The sequence below is a fragment of the Trematomus bernacchii genome, unplaced genomic scaffold (genome assembly GCF_902827165.1).
Source record: "Trematomus bernacchii unplaced genomic scaffold, fTreBer1.1, whole genome shotgun sequence".
NCBI classification, from domain to species: domain Eukaryota; kingdom Metazoa; phylum Chordata; class Actinopteri; order Perciformes; family Nototheniidae; genus Trematomus; species Trematomus bernacchii.
In genome coordinates, this window is record NW_022987409.1 from 1,361,538 (window position 1) to 1,388,552 (window position 27,015).

Sequence of the window (27,015 nt, forward strand, 5' to 3'; positions counted from 1 at the left end):
AGTACTCCCGTGTGAAAGCGCCTAATGGAGATACACTGAACAGTGTTCATTTAGACAAAGCCTTAATGCTGAATGCTTTGTATGCAGGCATGGTTTGGATTGTAAAAACGCAGGTTAGGGAAAATATGTTGCTCCTAGAACCTTTCCTTTTTAATGCAAAAACTGCGAAAATGAACTGTGAAAATAACCCTGATAATAATTATAACTTTGAGTCATTTTACACTTTGTGCAGTGAGTACAAAAATAAGTCTTTATTCTTTCAAGCTGATTAAAATATCTGAATCACCACTGATTGCCCTCTGCACATTTTTACATACACCAACTTGTGACATTCAGCTGCTCTATCAAGGTGTCTGCAGATACTTATCAAATCATAAATTATATTGTGTTCCTCACCTTTACTCAAGTCCTCAAAAGTCCTTGAATACTTTTAAATGGAAGCCCAGCAGCTTAGAAATAAGCCCAGTTAGGCAGAACTTTTTTCATCTTCATTTTGGAAGTGACATACGTCTGACATCTAATTCCAAGTGGCTTTAAAAGCTCTTGAAAGTCTACCATTCACCTTGATGAAACTTTGAAATAGTCATAACTGTGGCATTTATTTAAAAAGCCTTTTACTTTGTTTGTATTATTCTGTAGGAAAAAAACGTTTAAAACCAATTTTAGTAATTTGGCTTTTTTAGGATTTGTAGTCAATTGTCTTTAATGGTCGCAATACCCAAGAGGACATATTCGGTACAAAAAAAGAAATTTTTGGAGCACTGAAGTCAGAAAAATCACAACATTGAACGCTCTTCACATTGTTTTGTGTTTTATAAAACAGCATTAATGCACGTATTCTGCAGAATTCTCTTTTTTTAAAACATATCTGCATATGTCACTGCAACCAAACCAAAGGTGTAAAAGGCTTCATATTAATCACAAGAGTTGGCACAGCAAAGAAGAAAGCCTGCCTCTAGCAGTATTAACTGGGATTTGTCAAACCAGGTGGCAGAGCAATCCAATAGGATACAAAATAATCTCTAATCTAAGATAATACTAACTTTCTCTAATAGATTGTGTTTCACAAATTGGCAATACCAACCTGAATTGCAAACAGCGGTGGGGATAAAGAAAGGCTTTTATGTAATTCATATCAATCCAATGCACACAATTCTCACTTTTACAGCCACAGTTATGAGTGAAGTGTGATGGAGGTAAAATTGTGTAAAATGTGTATGCTGTGATGATTGGTTATGGAATGTACAAACACTGAATTCAACAAAAAAAAAAATCTCGAAACAGGGAGCATTCATTAGCAGAAGACATAGTTTCTATGTGATACAGAATGCATGAAAAAAATAGATGTGAGAGTTGAAGCAAACAGCATGGATGGATGTATGGTGTGACAGATTTCCTCTTGTTTTTGTTTCTAGACTCCTTTGATCTCCTTATTGCAGTGCTGGCAGAGCCTGTCCCCCAGATACATTTCACACTGCACGTAGATCTGCTATAAGTAGTCATGGCACCATACTGCTTAACTCTTTCCTTTGTCCAACAACAATACTAATACTTTTTGGGAGATGCTGGTTTTTAGACCCCGTCCACACAGAGACGAAATCGAACCGAATTCGATATCAAAAAAGTCTTCCGTCCACACGGAATCGGCTCAAGAAACGTTTCCGTCCACACGAGACCGCTCGACCCGCTGGAAACGCTGTAGTACATATGCCGGGCCTGTAAGTGGCGCTGTACTTCCGCCACAAAATACACCAAAAGCATTGAATAAGACCCCCCGAGCATGGTTGCCATGGTTGCCTGGTTGCCGTTCTGTTTATTCTCCGTGGTGGATTTAGCAACATGTAGTTCTCCATTTCCACTTGTTGCTGATGGTTGTGGTAGAGGAGCTGTAGATTTTGCACTAACATCTGTAGCATGGTCAGTAGCGTCTGGAGCACGAAAGCAACCCTGTGATCCGCCATTGTTGTTGTTGGCGAAACACATCAGCAATGACGCGGGGGTGAGCAGCAGAGGTGGGGAGAGGCGGGGCTATGGCGTCATCGTTATCAGGAAATGATCGTATAGGGCGTACACACGGAGCCGTTTGGCCCCCCAGAGCGTTTCGTCCGCAGATCTACCCACCTTGGGAGCCGTTATCATTATCCGCGTTTCCGTGTCGGCCTCGTGTGGACGAACCGTCTATACGATAGAGAACTGTAGCGGATACAACCCGTTTCGTCTCCGTGTGGACGGGGTCTTAGTGTAACAGGTCTACCTCACTGCTGTTTGAATTGAACAGTTCAGACTGGGACTGAGCAGTTGAATCAACTAGCATGCAACGCTATCTGAGCAGTCAAACCATACATATAATCAGGGGTGCACATAAGGTACGCATGCGCACTAAGCGCCTTTGTGTACCGACGTACTTGTGAAGCATTTCCAGAAGGCACTTAGACCACTGGACGACAGAGTCGGTCTCCGTTTGCACAGATGGGGCTGCTGTTAACGTCGGTCTGTACAACGGAATTGTGCCAAAATTACGCCAACCGGCTGCGGAGGGAGACTCCCCTGTGCACATTCTGTGGCCCGCGCACACCCTGGAGAAGTGCCAACACCCGTCGACGTCGTCGTTCACAACACGGAGGGCTTCCTCCCATAACTTTGCGTGGGTCCAGAAGTTGGAGTACCAAACACTGACTCCTGGTTGGAGTACCAAACACTGACTCTGAGTACCTCACTGAGAAAGTTATGTGCACCCCTGCATATAATAGGGAAAACTGAATACATTTGAGAGATGTGCTGCACAAAAGTGTATGCGCTTTGCTCTTAAAACAAAGCATAGCTGTATGCTTTACAATTTCTAATATGCGTCCTCAAATGTAATGGCTTGTCTACTATCTCCCTCCTAAAGTTGGCCTATTAGGTTCACTTTGCTAACTGTTGTCTGGCAAGGAAGAGCTGCTAACCAAATGTGGTGATCATTCCTGTCATCATCTACTCCACATCCCATAGCTTGCTGATTGGTCTGGCCTCCAGCTGTATCTCAGCTGTTTCTCTATGGCTTGTTAGTGGATGCTTTCCAGAAAAATATCTCGCAGCAAAAACTGAGGTTTCATGATTTTACATTTTGTTTTGAAGTGCATCTAATATATATGTGACAACAACCGATAATGGGTCAATTTAGAAACAGTCCAACTGCGCTACCACTTTGACCACTTACAGGATAATGTGGACCTCGGGGTGCTACTAATGCAAAAACATACTTTCGGCCAAATTCTGTATGATGTCCTCTGTAACATGGAGTGCCAGGAATGGACCACATGATAGGAACCATTGCTTATTAGGTTATTACTGTACATGTGTGGAGGCTGGGGTAGCTCAGATGACAAACTGGCAGAGGCAGAGAACATGTCATGGTCCAGTCTCTGAAGGAAGATCGGTGAAAGCCAATAAGCAGCATGCAGAGGCCCAGGCTTCCTCTCAGGGCTACAGGCTGCACTGAGTCCAGATTCCACATCCCACTGACCTGGAAAAAAGAAGTTTGAAAACTATTAATCTGAAGTAGACAAAGACTGATATACTGTATGCTAATTGATGATGTAGGACAAATACCACAAATATTTCTCCTGTCCTGATACTGTCCATGCTTGTTTTCCTTTTTCCATCTCCCTATGTTACAGTATCACCTAACACAAGTGCAAAACCTTTCAAGTGAAAAATAATGACAGTGTGATAAACACAAATGGTGTGCACATGGATAATAGATTACATACACAGTTCCAACTGTATTCAATGAATTATCTCGGGGAGCATGTGTTGGACAGAGCACAAGCTTCACTCCAAAGATCTGTCTCAGTAAGTTGAGTTACTTCATTAGGTAAAGATATACTGGCTGTGTTCCCCCGGGGTAGAGGCTGCATATCCACAGAGTTTGGATAGCATTACGCAGTATCAGTGTGCATGGAATCCCATGAGACTAAAATGTAATTGCCTGCCATTGCTCCTGCTGCAGATTAAGACCACCGGTTTAAGATTGGTACAATTTGAAACTTAATCAGCCAGGAAGCTCACTTTATTGCACCTTGGATAGAAGCATTGGCAAGAATAACGATCTCTTATTTTAAATCTGCATTCACACAAAGAACATGTGAATTTTCTTAGGCATTTCCTCTAATGTATCAGTTTGGTTTTGAAGACTAGACTTTTTTTATTTGAGCTCGGATGACATTGAATGAATGTACTGAGATGAGTCAAAATGTGAGTCTCATTCAGATAGCAGGAGGGTAGACTTTGTAAAAGAGTGCAGATGATTAGTTCAAGGGGAGATCAACCTCAAATGAACCAATTGAAAATGAGTTTCACTCTATTAACACATAGCCGCTTCATTCAGTTGTTTGGTTAGATACTCTTATTTACTGATAGATTAAATGTGTAATTGAGAGGAGCTTTGAAAGCATGGAAATTAGATAGAAGTTTGACAGAGGGGGGAAGAAAAGCAATTGAATTTCTCCTGGAGAATATTAAAATGTGCAAGCATGAAGAAATAAATCATCCTTGTTGAGCTTCAATAAAATCTCATCTTAATGTAGAGATTTTACTGTAGCTCAAGATTCATTTTCAATAACCTTGCAATACGATCTAGCAACTTTACAGTCTCTTTGGTTGCAAAACATTTTTCACTAGTTATTTGGCAGCTTGAACCTTAACAATCAAGAACAAAAATGTAGTCCAAGCTATATTTGGGTTGTGGTATGACTGGAAAAACTGGTGCGAGCATGGCCTAAGCATGTCCTGTTGCTATGAAGTGTGCAAAGCTCATGAAAAAAATCGCAAAACTCTAGGGTCTTAATCCTAGGAATCCACCCAGACAGGAGGAAGTAGTGGTCTTTTCCACCCCAACAGCAGCAGCTGATCTGAGGAGACGCCCACCCTCCCACTACGCTAGTTAACAGCCAGCTGCCTGTGTACACTCCTACAGCGACACACACGTTTCCCATGATCTCACCTGCTGGCACGGGAGCATTGGATCAAGTCCAGCTCTGCCCTCATGCTGCCCAACCTAGGTGTCTCTCTGTGGGTAGAGTGTAGTACACCTCCTCTCTCTCTGGGATCCAGGAGCTGTGGAGGTGGGGGTGGGGGGGGGTGGGGAGTACTTACCGGGGTATGGTGATGTAACACAGGGGCAGAGATGGCAAAAGTAAACGCATCCTTTACTCAAGTAGAAGTACAGATACTCGTGTTTAAAAATACTCTGGTAAAAGTAGAAGTACTGACTAAACTTCTTTACTCAATAAAAGTAAAGAAGTATGGGCTTTGAAATGTACTTAAGTAAAATGTACCCATACAGGGTTCCCGCGGGGTCTTAAAAAGCCTTAACAAGTTTTACATTTGATAATCTGAATTTAAGGCCTTAAAAAGGTCTTAAATATGACCAAAAAAATAAGAAAGGTCTTAAATATGATTTAGAAGGTCTTAAAAATGATCGGATTTGAAAGGTACTTCTCTGTTGCGATAGCGTCTAAATGTGTTTTGGGGGAAATGTCCGGGCTGCAAAGTAACCAGTACGGTAAGAGCCTTTCAGTTCCCCCCAACCATTTGTATTGAAATAAATCAACATGGAACCAGTATACACTAACTTTGTTTCCCCCGGCCCCTTATCGGAGAACACCCAGCTAGTAACCTAGCAACCAAGCTTCAGCTAACGGCAGTCAGAAACTAATGTATCTTAGAATCTACTTACAAATAAATATGGGGAAGTGTAAGTTCAACCGTATTTGGTTGGAAAACATCGAATTTAGTGCTTTGTTGAAACCAGGGGAGGGGAACGTCTTTGAAGCCTGCTGCACCTTTTGCAAAATAAATTAGTGTTTGTTTGGCTAATGTAGCGTTAGCTAGTGCAGCGTTAGCTAGTGCAGAAGCTCCCGCAACAACACCGGGGGACCTCTGGGCAACGTTTGGGTCTACGTCAACCCTAAAAGCGGAGGTGCTGTAGACGCTAAATACCGTAGTTAAACACCAATCATACAACAGCAACGATGAAAGATTGTAGCCAAGGCAGCAGAGCTCTGAATATAGCTCTTGTTTTTCTCTCTCTCGCTCTCGCTCTCGCTCTCTCTCTTTTTGTCTAACACAGTTCTGTACTGTTATGCTGTTATGTTCAGTCATTGTTCTTATGTTGAACATGAATACATTTACTTTGCAAGTAATTATGGGACGTATTTCTTCTTTCATAGCAATTTTCCTTCATACTTTCTTGCCGTGAAATAGGTCTTAAATTCTATTCAAAGTGGTCTTAAAAAGGTCTTAGAAAGTCTTAAATTTGAGTTGGCGAAACCTGCAGGAACCCTGCCATAGCTACCATCTGTTTTATAGAGTAACTGACCTTGCTTTATATTAATAGAACAATAATGTCATTGTTAGTTAATGAATGTTTCGATGCTGAACAACGGCAACATGACAACGTTTTCATTGGTCCCTCTTCTTTAGAGAAGACCAGGAAATGATGGATACACGAATCATGTTAAAATCAATAGGCACGCAATGACTCTAAATAATAATGATCAGGCCACCAAACGCAGATTAAAACTAAAGTAACGAACCTGTTTTGAAAATGTAAGAAGTAAAAGTACAGGTATTTGTGTTAAAAATGTAAGAAGTAAAAAGTCGTCAGAAAAATAAGTAGTGGAGTAAAGTACTGATACCAGAAAAGTATAACCAAGTATTTGTACTCGGATACTTCCCACCTCTGCACAGGGGTAAATACTGTACATGTGTACTCCACAATGACAATCGAGCATGTTGTTGAGGTAAATCTGTTTGTTTTTTGTCAGAGGATATTATTTCAAGCTCCCTTAACACTTCATTGCAATAAAGATAGGTCTAGTTCTCATTAAAATGTGTTACTATAGCGGAAACTTGTTACTAACTCTCACTCTCTTTATTTCGGGGCCATTTAACAGAGCTGTAATGAACAACTCTATACCAATGTCAGCACTGGAGGCAGTTGTGATAAAAGCAGTGGGCTAGGGCTCTGGAAACGGCGGCAGTGAGAGATAAATAACTATAAAGAGACAGTTTGAGAGGGTAGGTGTAAACAGGCGGAGGTGTGAAAGAAGATTTTGAGCTTCAAGGACTTTTGTAGGATTTCGTAAAGGGTTAATAGCTAACCAGAGCAAAGCAAAGACAAAAATCCTGGCTGGAGGAAGGAAACATTTATTTTTCCTCAACCTACTGCTTGCATCTCCTTCCATCACACTGATCCCCCCAGCAGGCATCTTTTAGGAACACCTTCTCTCTAAAAGCAGCTCTTTTCATTTATTACTGGTTGAATACAGTTGAAGCAATCTTAAGTAATGTATTTCACTCTCGAAAGACTCTCTGCTAAACATAGATCATATGTCGGTGCCTTAAGGAAGTTGTAACCCTATTAGTTTCTTAATTCATAAAATTACTCCATTGAAGTTGTCCATTTTATCCGGACTCGTCATTGCAATGAGTGGGAGATGTGGTGAACCTGCCTCCAGCAAAAACCCTTAGACTGAGCTCTAATATTAAGTCTCCAGGCCATCGGTTCAGTTCAATTTTCATATAGCAGTAGGCATTGTTAACCTTCACAATTATTCTCTTCGGTTTTGCAGTGCCCTGGGGAATGGCTATTTTAAAAAATGCCGGCTATGTTGTGCAGCTATTGTTTAACTAACAATCTATTGATTTGTGTCGGCTTCAGTTCAAGAGCTATACAGAGGGGAGTGTGTTTTTCACAAACCAATTATTTAAACAGTTTTAGAGCATTTGAAGGAACGCATTCCATCCAGCCCTTCGCTTTAGACTTTTGGCTGCATATATTTACATATTTCTGTGATATTATATTGTCAGTGAGGTTGTCAGCACCTTAAGTGTGGAATGACTGCTCACCACCAATTCCAGCGATTATGTGTTGCATTCCATTGCAACACCTTCGGTCTGTTCTGATGCGGCTGCCTCTCCCAGAATGTACACACGGGCAAACTACAACTTGTCTCATATCAATATTTCACAAAGGCCAGAAAGAGAAAAAGACAATCCATCAAATGGCTGTCTGAGCTCGGATCAACGCGATTTCCCGTCTCGAGAAGGAACAAATGAATGTTTATCCGTGATGAATAAAAATAATCGAACAAATAGAGCTACAAGCCTGTGACATTTGGATGCATGGAGCCTGCTGAGCTAATCGAACAGCAGCCAAGGAAAACAATGGCTCATACTCTCCCCCTTCAAAGGAAATGCCAAACATTACTGTGCTGTATAAATAGAAGGCTCTGACTTTGTAGAGTGAGAGCGCGAGATAGAGGACAGGAACCCCCTCCCATGGGTCACACCGATGGCAAAGTCTCCCACCACTCTACTCTCTTTTAATTTATTGCTCTTTTTGTTTTTCTCACTCTGGGTGTGTGATCTATTTTTAAACGGATTTCTCTTGACCACCCTTTGGTTGTTTTTCATCTCCTTCCATTTACTTTACTGTATTTTTCTTCATTCTCTCTCTTTTCCTTTACACCGGGTTATGATGAATAACTGAACAGCCTAGTAACACTTGACAAACACCTCTTGCTTTATTAATGGCACCATCTACATCTACAGTAGAAGTGGCAAAGGGCCCCCCTGGATGTATTATGTTTGAGGCAGAGTGTACGCACTTTGATCCAAGGTGAATGCTGTGTGTTATGGCTTTTGGTCAAGCAGCCTCTTCTCACAACTGACAGCTCAGTGCAGTTCAGTTTAATCTTAGGGTTTTGAGATATTTCCTTCTGGATAAATGGAACACATGGTCCTACAACGTGCAGAACGGGCTGCGTCTGGGAGGTTTTTCACACTGAGGGCATCAAGACTTGAATGGAAAATCCATCTAGGGTTTATTGAATTCCTTTTTTCATTTCATACTTGTTTTCTTTCCCCCGGTGCTTCTTTTGAGAAAGGTAGGGAGTGAGACAGAGTTGTCCTCAAAAAGAGGTTAGTTGTTCCTACTGTGTGTAATAATGTTGAGGAAGATTCTGCAGAGACAACCCCAACAAGTCTTTCATCTGTACTGTGTTTTGTGTCAGGCGTATACAAGTATTTCTGTCGGCTGGCAGGCAGTGCTGGAAGTTTGGAAGATTGAGCCCCTGCTGTCTGAGTTGGCAGAATAAGGAAACGGTACGCACACACATTTGCCACTGAGGCATTCTGTCTTTGACTCTTTGTCTTCCTTTATCTCAATCTTATCACCACAAACACTACAGAATCTGTAGCTGCACCAGTGGAGGCTCTTCTCTTCCTGGAACAGTTTTTGATTTGATCTTACTGCAGTGAGGAAGGAAAATGTCCCAACTCCAATCCAATGTGGAAATGCAGCAGGCAATGTTTATTTTTAAATAAGAACAGTTATCATATGCGCAAACAGCATTGTTGGTGATTTTGAGACATCATTATTGACCTGGATACCTCTAGAATCAATAACACCAGCTTGGACAACATCATGTGCCAATACAGTTTGGCAAGCTACTGATAAAGTGGCTAGGGCCCAACGGATCAGTTAGCTCCTTAAGAGAACAAAAACGATGCATTTAAAGACGTCAGCCTATTTCCCAATGGGAAACTTTTCAGGAATATATCGTCAATCTTCATACAGGGGGCTATTGTTTTCTTGACAGTCTTTTCAGTCTAATATAGGCATACAGGATGTAATTTCCCACTGAAAATAACCTCTTTTCGGGAGCTTAAAGCGCCGTTTATGTGGTGCGTAGATTGCTTTTTCACACGATATGGAGTACATTTGCATATATATAGAAAATACCAGTAAAAGGTAAGCCATTAACTTGGCCCCATGCTGTTATACTGAACACATGCCCACAGATGAAAATATGGAATAATTGAAGCTGAATTGGAGTCAACTGTAAATACAAGCAAGTTGGTTTTCTGCAGTGTGTGCTTTTTCACTCATCACGTTTGATGTTTTAGTTTCATCAATACTTGTAGTGAACTGGTTTTGCTTCAGAATGCTAGTTGTTGAGGATTTCTGTAGAGCTTAGTCATTGAAAACAGAATCAATGTTGTAGTTCTTGGACAATATTCAAGGTGAACTGGCTTTGAGAATGTTATTCAATATACTTTGTGTGGGAGAGCAAACTCAGGCAGACCAATTTGAGGGAAAATAATCAACTACATCTCAAAGTTTTAAACTGCAGGCAGCAAAGCAATGTAGACTGAGACTAGACAAGATGTAGAGATTGAAACAAATGTAAATTCATACATTCAAGAATATACATATGATTCTGGATCCATTTCTTCTTGCCCTTGTCATTTCTAAATTAGTAGTGTAAAATAGTCCTCCAAGTAAAATATTTGAAGAGAGGAACAACTTGATATTTGAACACAATCCATCTACAAAACATATTTCCTGGGTCAACAGTTCACTGTATTAACACCAGTCAGTGGCCGTGAGCTTAATCCTGCTTACCGATTACACTTCTGCCTTTTGTTGACAGTGAGCGGTAACTCTGTTCTCCCTCGCTCTTCATTTTCCCTCCCTCCAGCACGCTCAGCTGCGTCTAAATATCTAATAAGCTGTTCTGCCAACTTCTGATCCCGGGTTTGTTCTCACCTGGGCAAATGCACATGAATAATGGAATCAGCATGAAGTAAGGCAGGGGCAAGGTTGCTTCTCAGTGTTGTGTTGAAGCCTGATAACGCTCCCCACTGCAGCAAAAGAGCCTCAGAGAGCAAATGAGACGCCGTCTGACAGTATTAACTTTATTACCCACAGGCTGCCAAGCTGTAACAGGCAGAAGCGTTAAGTGGAGGGTGAAAGAGAAGGTGTGTTCTACTCACTGTCACAACCCTGTGAAAATCTCATTTCATTCTGCTTTCATGTATTAAACCAATTAGCAAGTCTGGCTTGGCCTTGCACTTGACAAGAATTGATTGTTTATTTTATTTGCAGTGTCTTGCATCAGCAAATGCCCTTCACACAATAGAGCCCTCATCAGCACTACTGACAGGCTGTGAAAAGAATAAAAGACACAAATACGACGAGGGGGCGTTTTGTACCCATATATAAATTATACACAGTGTGTGATGCAACTACACACCCAGCAACACTGATAATGACAAGCCTGGAGAGTCCTACTGTGACACACATCTGCATGGAAACAAGACCAACCCTGGTCAAAGACAAAACACACACATGAACACACAGACTCACACACGCACTCTGACACTTACTATAATTACAAATGCAAAAGCACATTTAAAATTAAATCAGGGCATAGTGGCATCACTCAAAATCCAATTTAAATATACGGTAGGCGGCAGAATATGCATCTCTAAAAACAAACAGGATTCTATAGCAAGGCGCACACAACCACGCTTTCCTCTCTTTCATAGTTAAGTAACAAGAACACATTTTACACAAGGGTTGAATCTGATCTAAAGCCATGTGCTGTGTTAATGTTTAAAAAGATATATCAATACGTCTTCTCTATATGGTTATATTTCAATACTTCCTAACATTCTATACGTTAGTACATTAGCGGATAGCCACCAGTTCCACACTGTGCCAATATCATTCATGAACAATTTTCTCGCGCCGTTGTGTGTTGCATAATAATGTGAGTTTCCGTGAGATTTGCTGAGGCACGGTGAGGTGAACTGAGATAACTCGTCCCCAGAGTCCAAGCCCATGTTTTCCCCATCAAGAGTTCACATTGGTAACCAGGGAATGGAAAAGTGGTAAAGTGACTCACAGCTCTGCGTTCTGCCTTTCTCATACTCTACTGATGTGGTGGAAGAGAGCAGGGTGACCTTGAATCCTGTCAGATGTTTGCTATGCGTTAAAAAAAGTGGCTTTTATTGAAAGTCTTATAAGGACTCTTGCAGGCAACTTTAGACTAAACTGTGAATCTAATGCAGCGTAGTGTTGGTGGGTCCCTAAAACACCAACCCTGAATTAATAATAGGATTTAAGCAACGTCATACCTTGAGATGTGTCAAAATGCAACCCATCATTCTAAATTTATTTTGAAATTGGTTTTGAAATAGGAGCTATCGCCAGTGTAGCAGGGAGAGAGTTAAACTTAAGCCAGCCTGCACAACTGCACTGAATGTGAAATGGAAACACCGGCTTGGCTGCATTACTGTTTACATTCTATGAATAGGAATCACATGTTTGATGAAACCAGCCCGCTGCTGAAGGCTGCTGCAGAGAGAGAGGAAGGAAAAGAGAGTGAGAGGAAAGATTGGGCAAGTGGAGGCAGGAAGAAGAGTGAGAGGAGAGGAAAAAGAAATGAAAATATGAAGGGAGACAGCGAGAATCAAGGGGCTGACCAAAATAAATCTGACCAGTTTATCATATGCTAAAGTATTCCTTTTTATCCCATAAACACATGGCTCCTGTCAAAGTCTGCGCGGAAATGTAACACAGCAAGTTTAATGTGCAGCTTGATCCCTCTTATATAATCTAATGTACAGTTTGGTGAGTTCTGGTCATTTCCAGGGCTGCCTCATTTCCTTTTTCCAAAACCATAGCAGTGAATTAACTGTAACTTGGTGTCTGGCAAAACTCAGCTGTGCAAGCTCCTGACATGCTTCTTATGCTTGTGGGTATTTTTAACCCCAATTGCTGAAATGAATCGCCATTAAAAAAAAAAAAAAAAAGCCAGCATTTCAATCCCCCAATGTGACTGGATGCCATTCAATCCTCTCAAACAATGTCCCATTTATTTTCGGTTTAAATGCTCAGCTGAGGTGATTAGGGTAAATGCCATGTTAAGGCCCAGAGCTTCACGGGTTATGTTTGCAAACAGTCACTGATTTAAGTATTTAAACAGAACTGCTTCTTTGGGGTGTTTTTATTAGTCATCTTAATGTTTGCACCCATGATTAGTACCTTTCCCTCGTCAAAATCTGTGAAGGTCTTTGATAGACCAACTTTGCACAAACAGGCCAGTCATGCACCTTGGAAAGATGTGTGTTAGCTCCAGGTATGGTATTTTGTTACCTCGTAAAGTAATGACTGAAAGCTCCTTGTTTTAGAAAGACGAAGCATTAGGCAAAGAGAGAAATTAAGCCGCCATCTTGTCATGCCACATTTGAACAAATATCCTGCTCCATAAACATTTAATGCTTAATGGTTTTGTTTACATCCAGGCAGCTTTTCAATTAGTAATGGTTAACTGTTTCCCATAAGCAATATGACAGTCAGCATTACAATCTTTATAATTATCCTTAACCCTGTTAACCCTGAATTGCCCTCATGTCAGTTACAACACGAGTGGATTTAAACTAGCCCTGCTTGTATTCCGGTTTCCTTTTATTATTGATTTAAAGGTCCCATGTCATGCTTTTCCGGTTATTACCCGTCCCCTTGTGTGTTATGAAGGTTTTTATGCATGTAAACGGTCTGCAAAGTCACAAACCCTCAAAGTACACCCTGTAGCGAGTAAAACTCTAACACAGAAAAGACCTGTCTATGCTGCCCCAGAACGCCTCGTTGGAGATTTCTCTTTTTCTTCCTGGGTACAGTGACGTGGGTACAAATGGACCAATCCGTGGAGCTCCTCACACACACACACACACTCTCTCTCAGCGTAGAAACTGTGACGCGCTAGGGGGGGGTGCTAGTGGAGCCTCGCAGCGTCGAAACTGTGGTGCACTTACACTGTAGGTGCACCGCGTTTGGGGGTGCAGGGTGCTCCTCGCAGCAGCGAGCCGCGCAATGTCCCGCCAACACGGCACCCAGACCCCACGCAGCATTCTCATCTGTTTGTCCTAACTGGTGTCATTTTCTGGTTGCTAACGCCATTGTAACACATAATCACTGATGTTCCGCTGTAACGGTGGTGGACTCATCAGAGCACAGTAGGCTCACAGGGAGGGGGGGGGCAGGAGCTCCAACAAGCCGTGTAGGACAGAGAGTGAATACACATACTATACAGAGATGCTGTATGAGAAACCAATGTGAGTTTGGAAAATTGCACAATATAAATCTATTCTAGTAGACCTCAACAATGGAATTATGATCAGTTGAAATGGCCATGACATGGGACCGTTAAAGGAATAGTTACAACATTTTCAGGAAAATGCACAGCTCTCTTGCTGGGAGTTGGATAAAAAGATTGATACCACTCTTGGTTGTTCTGTAGATGTTAACATGCAGCTTACAGTTGTTTAGCTTAGCATAAAGATTGAAGACATGAAAACAGCTAGCCTATCTCTACCAGAAGATAACTACATTTACCTTACAGCCCCTCAAAGCTTATATCTATTGGTGTTCGACAAATATCAATGAAATGTTTGTGACATATACGCTCAGCTAAAAGGCAAAACAATTTTTTCAGCTTTTGATAAATATAAGTATTGAACAAATGGTCTATTCTTCAGTGTTGCATTCATTTGGGTTTTTCCCTCATAGTTTACCCACAGTATATAAGAAAGAATTGCCTCACTGCCAATAGTTTGCTTTATTTGTTCCAAAATAATTGTAATTTTAAGTAATTCTCAATTATTTTTTCTACTACGCACATGACACGTGATAGCCTTTTCATATAACTACAACACAAATGTTTTTTCCCCCTCTAACATCCTTTCACAGAGCCTGGTTTCTAAAGCCCTTGCAAAGTGAAGACCGCTGACCCCCCGCTGCTGTTGTTTACTGTCGCCTTTCTCTCTTGAGACTTTAATCCTTGACTACAGTATCTGATTGACATCCTCCAGTGTTATGGATTGATGGTTTCCAGCTAACCCTAAACACGAGTATTGGTAGTGCAGATGGAGGGATTAGATGGAGGTCTTGAGGGGGATGAGGGATGAGGGATGACGGATGACGGATACACTGTCAATCTGACAATAAAAACCGGTGATTTACTGCAGATTCTCACAGTGTGCTATATCGAGTCATTTGCCACTCATGAACACTACCTTTAGTGTGTGTGTGTGTGTGTGTGTGTGTGTGTGTGTGTGTGTGTGTGTGTGTGTGTGTGTGTGTGTGTGTGTGTGTGTGTGTGTGTGTGTGTGTGTGTGTGTGTGTGTGTGTGTGGTGTGTGTGTGTGTGTGTGTGTGTGTGTGTGTGTGTGTGTGTGTGTGTGTGTGTGTGTGTGTGTGTGTGTGTGTGTGTGTGTGTGTGTGTGTGTGTGTGTGTGTGTGTGTGTGTGTGTGTGTGTGTGTGTGTGTGTGTGTGTGTGTGTGTGTGTGTGTGTGTGTGTGTGTGTGTGTGTGTGTGTGTCTTTAAGGTCTCACATATGGCTGTGGAGGCAGGCATGTGCTTTGTTAATACCCATATAATCCACCTTGCACTGACTGAAGCATAACCATTCCTGGAAGTAATCGCTTATTCTACTTTCCACCCAGGGAACACGTCTCTTTGATAGATGCCTAACATCTGGCTCTGGTTGCACCTCAGCATGTCCTTCGTATCTTTGAAGTGAAATGTTTTGAGAAAAGAAAGTAGAATTTATTGCTTGTGTCCAGTCACTATCAGCACATAACATGTTTCACATTTTCAGTTTAAGGGTTAAAAGGAAAATATTTTTCTGAGTGTTTTTTGTTGTTGTGTGTATTGGATTAGATTAGTTTATATTAGATTACATTTGATGTTCATGATCCTATAGGAATAGAGCCTTTTTGGTAGTGAGTCATAATACAATTGATCAGGACATACTGTTCTGTATATAAACCACATGTATTGGAAATGGGATTTTTTAATAAAGATGTTGAGCTCTTTAACACATGAAAAGGTACATTAAATACTGATTTCAGATTGTACAAAGGGCACATACAGTCAGCGTCATTACTGAACAGAAACATAACAAAATTGAACTTTTGTGCTCTTGACAAGGCTCCTGTACATTTAAATGTAACTGCTGCAATGCGAGTGCACTTGTGTCCTTGGTTGAGAGTTGAGGTAGGGTTATTTGTTTATCCCACCATCATCAAATGTCCATTAAACTCCTGTTTTGACTCTGCAGCTGTGCGATTATAATTCAGGGGGGGATTCATTTGGTTTTAACAAGTGGACTGTTTATACAAGGATAATCATCTTTGTTCCATAAATGCCTTTTCTTTTACTAATGCTTGCGTCAACAAAGTGAAGTCACACACATGCAAGAATAAACCCAGGGGACTGCCTCTTTTATTGTCTCCATGTTTGCAAGATTATGAAATGGCACAAACTGTGACATTAGTGTTTTCTATTTTGGGCCTTTCCCCAGGGTCATGTATCATACACTGGTAGAGGAATTCATTACTGCTGCCGCACTTATCTAATCTAACAATGATTAATCAGATCAACTTCACATTTGGTGGATGTATTGCTAAGGATCTGAGTTACTTAGTGTCACTGCTCATTGCTCTCCACGGCACATTTAAGTCTTGAATATATATATAGCAAACTCACAAACAAACATTTCAAGCATCAGCGATGTAACTTTTGGAATGAACACTTTTAGATCCTGGAAATAGCAGGGTCCCAAACAAATATGTCTGCTTTTTCTTTTACAATTCTCACATATTTTCACATTTTGAATATACTGACAGCCCTTAAGCTCGGGTATCTTCAAAAGAAGAAAAGGGATTATTTACTTTTCAAATAAAGGAGCCTACCGGGTGAGACAAACCACTTCATCAGTGTGCTACATTTGAATGTATTACTGTCATCAAAGCCATTGGCTGAAATGGCTTTCTGTCTATGAATGTGGATTTGTACCTGTTAAAAGGATGTCAGACTAAAAGTGTGTATGTGTGTGTGCACCTCAGACACACTTATGATTCATCACTGATGTCCCTGTTTTTCTTTTCATTGGTTCGGCAAAAAAAAGCTCTGAGTGAGACCTACAAATGTTTCTACATTAATCAGCACAACAAAAGATCAGAGTGAGTGCCGAGCAGTCTTATGTGTGTGTGTCCATGTGTTTCTCTGCTTGGGTTTGTGTGTGACTGTGTGTGTGTTCCTCGAGCAACCGCCTAATCTGTTCTCCTTCCAGATGGGACATTTCACCTTAGCAAGAATGATAAAAAGAGACAGAGAGTTTTTGCTTGTACATGTGCAGCTCTGGCTGTGTGTGTATTATTTTGTTGTGAATGTCTGAGTGTGTGTGTGTGTCTGTTCCAGCCTGTCTGCAGAAGAAACTCCTTCACATTGAAGCTAGCGTTTTACACCCCAAGTGGCTCAGCCGCCGTTGTCTCCCCAGAGTGACATAGCTAAAGCTTAATGGGCCAGCTGATGGTGTGTTAAAGCGTGGTGTTAATTATAACACCACGCTCCATTACACACAGTCACATTAACATCAGCAGAAGCCGAACTGTTGAGCTCTGTCCCGGGGAGTAAAGTGAGACAGCTGATTCAGTTTGAACAAATCAGGGATAAGGGTCATGAACTCATCTCTACTAATATGATAGGCTTAATATTGAAGGGTGTAATTCTGTTGAGGTGTCTATTTGTTTACTTATTATTATTCTGCTCTCTTGATGGATGTATAATCCCACAGCATATATATATGCATATATACTTTCCTTGTTGTATGTGTCAAATACTGATAAACAAAGACGAAGGATTGGTAGAAAAAGTATTTCTGAAGTGCAATAAGTACGTTTTGATTGACTTGAATTGTATTCCTTGTCTTTCATGCTACTGTGACAAACATCATTTTTTTGTTTATAGGCTTTACGTGATTCCAGGCTAGAGTTCACATTCTTGTAAATGACCTGATGATCTTTTATCAATGTGTATCCTGAGTGTGTCATGTTTCCTTTTGTTGAAATTTTTTTCCCACTGACCCCACATTCATATGGCGCTAACCTAAAGCTGATCTTTGACAGGGAATTAATCTTTTGGGAAAAAATGTACTGTCTTTAAAATGTTCAACATAATTTACTTGTTTAATCTTACAGATGTTTTTAAATAGTAGTAGAAGCTACAGAAATCTGTGTTAGTAGTCTTTGTGGCTATTGAAAAGTATCCATTGTGAAACGGGCTGCAGATTGAATGAAATGAAAACCTTAAATAAAGTGTAAGGGCTAGAGGTTTATGTGAAATATATGTCATATATCTAAGGTGCTAAACCTCAGCGGCGCGTGGCCTTGCTTGTCATCAAAAGGTCATTAAGGTTGTCCTTGCGCCCCTTATCACCTCCCCCACATCCTGTTTCTCTGGTTATTTCCATTCGTCAGCTCCTCGTTATCAACTATCTGATACGGTGGAGATAAATAAGACCTATTGTTGGCGTGATGAAGCAGAACCTCATGCTTGTTCGCTCTGTGGTGGCTCGCCTCTGACTCTGTATCTCTCTTTATCCCTGACACAGCCAGGCTGTGCGACAACAACATAAAGCATCTGATAAATAGCAGCCAATGTAATTAGTAGTGGAGGAAATTATGTGCAGACAAAACCCAGCTCTTTCATCGACAAACACCTACAAATGTATACTTGTATAGAGCCACACACAAACACAATGCCCATTGCGTTTTATCAGGTTAAAATCTTCATGATAGGCTGTGAGAAGTTATTTGTTTCTTTTTCAGATAATGAATCTTGTAAAGGAGCCACTGCATGCATGTAATTCTTTCTTCAGTTGGCTGCCTTTCCAAGCACTTAGCTGCTGTACAAATCATGTTTGCTTTGAACGCAGCTCGGTGTTGAGGCCCTGTTTGTGGTGCGGCAGAAGGGAGGAGACTTTGGTTTGTGCAAATGAGTTTGAGCCTTTGAGCTCTGTTTCTGTCTTCATATAGTTCTGTCTACAGCTTGTATTTCAATGCTCATAGAGATCATGGGAAGTTATCAATGCACCTAAATCCACACTAACAAGTGGAGCATAAGGTCACGAAAATGTAGTCGTTAGAAATTGGATGGGAATTGCAGAGCTAAATGATATGAGTAGTTACATACAGTGCATTCAAGAGGACCAACTCATAGGTTCAAGGCTTTTATGGTTCAAGGCTTTTATTAGTCATACGTGCATAGCTACAGTGTAGTTATGACGTTGAAAATCTTAGGTCACAGTCTAAACACATTTCCATTCGGCCGATATTTTGGATCAACTTAAGTCTTTTGTTATTTTTCAAGGGAAAAACATATATATCATAATTCAGCTACTGAAATGTAAGGCTTTTTTTTGTCATTTAAAAACAGTTAATGAATACATCAGCTTGTTGACACTCAAGCTAACAAATGTCAGCCTCAGCACTTCCACACTTTGAAATTGTACTTGTGTCCTTGTATTTGCTTCACTTTACTTGACTACACGTTTTTAACTTACCGCTGCAAGTTTAATATCATTTTTATCTACACAATGACCTCATATTAAGAGTTTACTGACAGAAGTTGAAACCCTGTCCTAAAGGTGAAAATCACTTTTTGATTACTCACAACCTGTAACACCCAGTCATCAGTAAATCCTGCATGACTGGCTCAGAGACAGACAAGGTCAGTATTTCAGGAACACCCTCAACTAATGAAATTGTCAGTGTCAGCTATCTGGGGCTGCCCACTTTAATACCGTCGTTTCACGGTGCCTGCTTTGTTTCTTTAAAGGATAGAGGGCCAATGCAAGCTGCGCTGCTATGCCACTGAATCAGAGAGTGTGTGGGTCGGGTGGGGCAGAGGGGTTATTGGTGATTTCTCATGTCAGTGGTTTTAAGGCCACCCAGGGGAGACAGCTTGATATGCAGCATACAAGGTGATGAGATTGGGAGGGCTTGGGGAAAGAGGTGTTGGAGGTGAAATCAATCTTCTTGTTTAGCTCAGGCCCTTTTTTCACTGCCCCAGTTGAAATTGTTGTTGGGATCATGCTTTAAAAGTTGAAATGCCCTTGGAGTTAAGTGTTGAGTGCGTGAAAAGCCAAGCTATAGAGGCCACATAAAATAAACAAAGTCAGTGTTGAGCTGGAGAATGATTTTTACTTCTTCCCTACTTTTCAACGTACCTTTATGTTTTTCCTCCCTGTTCGTGAGTCCCTGGATTTTCAGTCCTCAGTTTTGCAAGCTGAGTGGCTGATATATAATTGTTAAATTGTATAATGTGTAAGTAAGGTTTTTGCTTAATCTGCATAGGTATCTCTTGACTGGTTGAGTTAAATTCAGAAAGGGGTGAATGGACAAATTGTGTCGTGTATACTTCCTGCTGTTCTATTTAATAACAAATAGTCCATGAACAAAAGTACAGTTTTGTTACTGCAATAAGAGATCTGTCAAGTGTGTAACTTTATAAACTGATACATGTTTCTTTCCTTTATGCAGGTAATTCGCCAGCTTTCGTGGGTTTTGATGTCACCTCTAGATTGGTTTCACTGAAAATGGAAACACTGGAGTCTGAGCTGACCTGCCCGATCTGCCTTGAGTTGTTTGAAGACCCCCTTCTCTTGCCCTGCGCCCACAGCCTGTGTTTTAACTGCGCCCACCGCATCCTGGTGTCTCACTGCTCCACCAGCAAGCCCCTCGAGTCCATATCGGCCTTTCAGTGCCCCACCTGTCGTTACGTCATCACGCTGAATCACCGCGGCCTGGAGGGCCTTAAGCGCAATGTGACGCTGCAGAACATCATTGACCGCTTTCAAAAGGCCTCCATCAGCAGCCCTAATTCTCCCACTGAGAGCCGGCGCCTGCAGCCGCCGCAGCGTCCCTACACCGCCACCATTAGCGGGACGATAGCTGGAACGATTGGCGGCGGGGGTGGTGGAACGAGTGGAAGCAGCGCCCGCAGCAGCCCGGCCACTTCCAGCCACTCCCACCCGCACGCCAACCACACCAACCACGCTAATCACGCCAACCACACCAACGCAAACCACAGCCCGGCTGTCGTTGCGAAAATGGATCCACGCATCAGCTGCCAGTTCTGTGAGCAGGATCCGCCGCGGGAGGCCGTGAAGACGTGTGTCACGTGTGAGGTGTCGTACTGCGACCGCTGCCTTCGCGCAACGCACCCCAACAAGAAGCCGTTCACCAGCCATCGCCTGGTGGAGCCGGTGCTGGACACACACCTCCGCGGCCTGACCTGCCTGGAGCACGAGAACGAGAAGGTCAACATGTACTGCTTGGTGGACGACCAGCTCATTTGTGCCCTCTGCAAGCTGGTGGGGCGCCACCGAGAGCACCAGGTGTCCTCGCTCACCGAGCGCTTCGATAAGCTCAAGGTTAGTCCTCTGTGCCGTTTCCAGTTTACAAAGCGTGCGATAATGTCAAATCGGCAAGCATTTCTGTGTACTGCTCCTATTTGATGTTGTTTGACTTTATTGTGACTGAAGCAAGGTAAGTCACCATCTGGCACAACGTTTGATAGAAAAAGAGTTGAGACACAGTTGAGCTTGGAGCTTATTCTCCTTCATAGCCTGCAGCATTCAGTATGATATCTATGTTTACAGTTTGCCAAGAGCAAAGTCTTTAGTCCATTCCTACCATGGGGATGTTCATTCAGTGCATTTCTGTTGACTGTGAACTTTCAGCACTGCCACAATTGCATCATACACACTCACACCAGCCTTTGTTCAGCAAGAAGGACAGAAAGACAGATGGCAAACAGAAAGAGTGACAGAGACAATTGGGATGGTGCGCTGGTGAGAAGGGCAGAGAGAGACGGAGAGCAATAGGGAGGCCGTCATTATAATAGTCGATGAGCTGGCATTCCCCGTGGCCACTGAGCTTTCAGAGGCTCTGCGTAGAGTCCAGGACTGCTGAATCAGGCTGAAAAACAACAGAGAGGGGCACTAGCTGGAGCTAATTCCCCCACTAAAGACCTAAAGCGTCAGCTGGCCAAAAAACTTTACCTCAATTGTGTCTGTCTTTAGGCTATTTACATACATCTTTATGCACCCTATTTCAAAAATAAAAACATGTTCACAGTGTTTGCGGCGCAACACATTTTACAATAGCATAAGTACAATTTCTGTAATGGTTCTGTGAGTAATATTCCACTCTCACAGACTCGTTCAGGATGTGAATCTGGGAACCCAATTGTACTCTCTGATTTGGTTTGGCCTTATGATGATCACTTTGCAAATTAGCATCCCTATTGCTACAATTAACCAATCAACAGAATAATGCGAACTGGTATTCTGGGGGATAATACTACATATCAGTGATAACAGCAAACACTTCTTGATTCTCTTTGTTTTTTTATAGTGTTTTTTTCACAAACGGCAAATACACATGAATTGAAATTGGCTTCCAGGCTATGGTATTTTTCCGGTGTTTTGGGGAAATTGCTTAACAGTTAACTGAAAATATAATATAACATCACATATGCCGCTTGATGTTGTGGATCATTTGATGGACTTTTTAAATTTTTAAAAAGGAAATATCCTAGTCAAAGACATGATCCTTTGATACTGTGAATCTGCAAAGTCATCTAGTTTGTGTAAATTCCAGGGATATGTTCTGTCCCAGACTGCAAGGGTATTGGTTTGATTGCTATGGCGTCAATGAATGGTATTGTGTAGCACACAGACAAAAGTAGAGAAAGCACTACCATAGCACTTTAAGTCCTTTTAGATGCGTGTTTAAAGGTTGATGTTCCTTTTCAAAGCAGAAGTAGATGTAATGGTCTCACATTCAGGCTTGTTTGTGTGTGTGATGTGAGAAACATGACATTGTTAACATTGAAAGTACAGCAAAATCCCATCTGATGTTGTGATTCAGTGAAAATGTCATCTCACATTCTGTATAATGAATGTTTTATGCTACCAAAACTTTGGTACACACTTTCAGTTTTGCACCAACATGTTAGCAATATTCCACCTTCTCACCACCTCGCACAGACTGAACCCACTGGAGCGAGGTGTTTATTTTCACTAGCATTTACTCTCTTTACACCGCTGTCTGGCAGTGCATTCTCCTCAGACTGTGGGAGAGTTTACTGTAAGTAGCTATAGCTAGCTCTCCCCCTCCTTTCTTCTCCACTTCATGGCCGGCTGTGGTTCTTTTGAACGTTCCCCAGCCAAGCCTTTGAACTTGCTTGACTTTGAAATCCCCAATCTACCCCAAATCTGGGAGGAGATCAATCCGGTCCAGACTCCAGCTCTGCTCACCAGCCGCAGTGGCAGCTAACTTATAATCTTCTTCTCACTCATGGCAAGAGGAGGAGAGGAAGCCCAATTTATGCATATCCTATCATGGAAGATGTCAAAAAAAGGGTTTGTCTTCCAATTCTCTGTTTCTCTGTCTTTGTATTAACACTGTTTTTAACCAATGCCATTCTCAATTGGACGCTTCGCTAAATAATTGGAATCAGTTGCCTCTGCTTGACCCCTGCCTCACTCCATGTGAACTTTGACCTTTGGATTACCCTTCCCATTATTTCCTCTGTCTGCTGTGTACGCTGGGAGCAACTCTGTCACAAAATGATTCCTCACACATTAAGGGAAAGGTAAGTTTCCCCTTGGGCTAGGAAGGTAGATATTTCAGGAGAGAAAAGGCCAACAAGTAACCAGCCGTGTTAAAGACAGAATGTACCTCAACTAAAACCGCAGGGAAGAGAGCTAATTCTGCAGGTAGCGGCTGGAAAGAGCTCGCTGCTCTTCAGTAAAGACATTTTTGTCTTGTAATTGTCAGACCTTGGGTATAGTGTTTTACTTTGATACTCTTAAAAGACTGCAGGTTAATTGCGCCACACTTTAGATTCGTGTTTGTTTTCACACAATTAGAATCACGGAAACCTTTTCCTGCTAAGATACATTTAGTTGTAGCGGTGAATGTTTCATCACCTGCCGCTTTTGAAAGTGTCTATGGCTCATTAGAGTCTTATTTTTGTAGCGGCATGCCCTATCAGAGGCTGGGTGTAAAAAGCTGAAGTGTTATTTGTGCTCTTGGCACAGGCTTTTTAGTTTTAAGCGATGCTGGAAGGCTGGAAGGTGGAAGTGTTCACACCAAATGCTGATGGTTCATGAGTTCAAAATACATTCAGATTCATTTGCAAAGACGGGTTTTGAAGAAGTAATGAACATGGTACTGTATAGGTAAATTGTCATGCTTTGATACATGAAGGTGTAGCAGCAACCAGAGGTGAGAATAGTTAGTTGATTAGATGTTGCCATCAGATGAAATCTATTTTTGTCCCTTTTTAGATTCAAGATTTCCTTTTGTTTTTATTTATCTTTCCATCTGTGTTAAAGGGCCTTTGGGGAGTACCATGAGACTTTGCAGCCTGCTACCGTTTGTGTCTATGTTTCACTCACTTTCTCCCAAGAACCCGAAGAGCACACATTGTTTGATTAAAAAAAGACACCTGAATAAATAAAAGTGTTAAGGCAGAAACCTTAAGATAATGAGACAGGTGGCAAGATGAGGAAAAACTGTTCATAGGCTGAAGGAAATTTGGAAAAACGATGATAAATGGATCACTTCTCTGAGATAAGAAGTCTTTCTCCTCTGTTCTCCATAACTGGCAGTTCATTTACTGACTCAGGCTCTTAAAGGTTTGAAGTGTGTGTTCTTTAGCATTGAGTGCTGAGCAGGAAAGCCTATAGCAAGGGGACTGACATTTGTGACACTGAGCAGCACTTAAAATAAGCAGCAGATAAACTTAAGACTCTGGTTCTTCAACTCTGGTTGCCATCTCATGTGCAATAACCCTACAGCCATGGGATTTGTTGTTCTGTGTGTGTGTGACTCCAAGGTCTTGACAGGTCTCAAGCATACTTGTACCAGATGATAGTCGGTTATGTACATGAGAAAAAAATGAAGAAATATGCAAAGCATTTTCCAAGCGATTATTGGATTAATTCCTGTTTTTGAAGAGGCAAGTCATACCATACTGACAACCCCTCTCTTCTCCTCTCCTCCCGTTTGCTCTCTACCCTCTCTCCATTTCCTTCAGTCCCTCCAGCTCAGCTTCTCTCCCTTTATCCCCACCGTTTCTTCCTTCACCCCCCCACCCCTCATGTATTTTACTTTCCCCCATCTAAGCTCCTTAAGGCACTGTCTAACTCTTTTCCTGTGCGATGTGTGTATCACCCCTGCCCCTGCTGCTGACTCCACTCCTGCTGTATTTACACCAAATTGCTTTGCTAAATCCAGAGGCGAGCTTCTGCATGTGTGCATGCACACACACAAATGCATTAAATCACATCCACACCCACAAACTCATTTGAACTTCAGAGTTTTCACACACACAGAGACAGGCAAATAGTCAACAAATAGTTCAGCTCACATATTCTGACTGTATGCGAAACACTGACAGCAACGTTTTAAAGCAATGTCAAGCACTCAGCCAAGCTTAATTTGAAATGCCCACCAACCCTTTCTTTTATATACTCTCGTAAATTTCAGTTTTTTTCTACATGCAAATACTCCCCCCCCGCTGCTGTCCTCCCCTTCTGTCACTTTTTTTTTTCACACAATTTCTATGTTTTGCATGCAGCCACATAAACATCATCCTTCCCACCTGCTTTCTGTCACTGTTTCTCCCTTGCCTCCCTCTCCCTCATTTGGCCCCTGGCCAGTCTGCCTTGTTTTAGGTAACACCACTCCTCTCCTCTCGCAGTCGCCCACAAACCCACATGCGCTGCCACAGCAGCATATTGCTGGTGTAAGGGAGAATCACAGCCCTCCAGTGTGTTTGTGTGTAGGAAGGTATATGATTGCCTCCAAATATGTGTGCCTGTTTGAAGCATCTACAGGTGTGTGTGTGTCTGCATGTGCATGTGCGTCAAAGCAGATGCTATTAGCACTGACATGTGTGGAGTGATTGGGAGCCGAGTGTGTGAAGCCAAGGGAAATCATGGCTCTATCTGGAGAACAGTGAGATGGCGCACACTTAGTCATGCTGACGGCACCACCAAGGATGTAGTAGAAAGCTTTTAGTGTCTGTGTGCTCCGGTGTGCATGGATTTGTGTGTGTGCATGGATTTGTGTGTGTGCATGGATTTGTGTGTGTGCACAAGCGAGTACCTATACTTCACTACTCTCAATGCATCATGCATGTGTTGTGAAAATATGTCACCCCAGCCCATCCTGAAATGTAGTAGGTCATGAAAATAGAAAAGGTTATCAAATCACTCCAGGCACTGTATCATCCATATGCACAATTTATGCAGTAAAGAAAGTGGAAAGCTTTTAGGAGCTTTGGTCTCAGCAGTGATGCAATGGCATGCAGAAAGAGAGATATAATCAACATTACTCATCTGTGAGTTTGGTGTGTTTGTGTGAGGGTGATGCATGACTTTATTCATACACATTTATCCATTATCCAATCATGCCTCCCCTCACTTTTCTCCTATAAAATGATAGCAGGGTTCCCTTGAGTAGCTGAATTCTTGTTATTCAGTCCATGCAGTTATTCAGTGTTACTGATGCACTGCTGTACGATGGTCCATGTGATGTATTATAGATTAAGTCATAGAACATTCTAAAGACATATAACACCAAATCAGTGTTGTTCTTCATCTTCACAACTGAAGAACTTGTCTCAGTACAAACGTAGAATTTTCTCTGAAACTTATACTTAATATTTTACTCACTCAATAACATTCATTTTGAATAAATTGTTAATTTATAAGTCCAATGTATCCCAGTCTTTTAATAATATGAAATATGTGTGGTTGGTCTGCAAGCCTTAAAGAATGTCCTTATAACTTTAAAGTCTTTTTTCACGCTCCCAGGGATAACATTCCTGACATGTAAAAGTCAACTTCTAAAACACTGAATATCAGCACATTATATTTAGGACCATCATCATCCTCAGCCTGTATCCCAATATATATGCCCTCTAAATCCATATTATTGAACCCCGCTCGATCTTCCTTGATGTCTTTCTTTTTCATCTCCTTTTTGCCACTTCTTTTTAAAGGCTTAAAACTCAGGCACTTGAAGGCTTCTGCTGTGTGTATTTTAGCGTAAAGCTGTAAGAAGCTGAAAACATAGCAAAGCTTAGCGGAGCCTCTGACTCTTTTGACACTCAAAGAAAATCGTTTAACTAAGCAGCTGAAAAATGCAACTTTTGGATATATGTGGTGTCTTTCTTGCAAACATTATACTGTATGTAAAACGACCATGCATATAGCAATGCCAGAATGAGGTGTATGTCATATCTGTTCTTAAAAT

The 27,015-nt window shown here is 41.7% G+C and overlaps 1 protein-coding gene across 5 annotated transcripts in view; it reads left to right on the plus strand.

Moving 5' to 3' along the window:
- The window catches only part of mid2 (midline 2), a 139,730-nt gene that overhangs the window by 53,371 nt on the left and 59,344 nt on the right, over positions 1 to 27,015 (plus strand). For all 5 annotated transcript variants that reach the window (XM_034137659.1, XM_034137668.1, XM_034137652.1 and 2 more), the window contains one exon: positions 20,221 to 21,113. In XM_034137659.1, coding sequence (XP_033993550.1) covers positions 20,277 to 21,113 — 837 coding nt within the window. In that variant the 5' untranslated portion in view covers positions 20,221 to 20,276. The remainder of the gene's footprint in view (positions 1 to 20,220; positions 21,114 to 27,015) is intronic.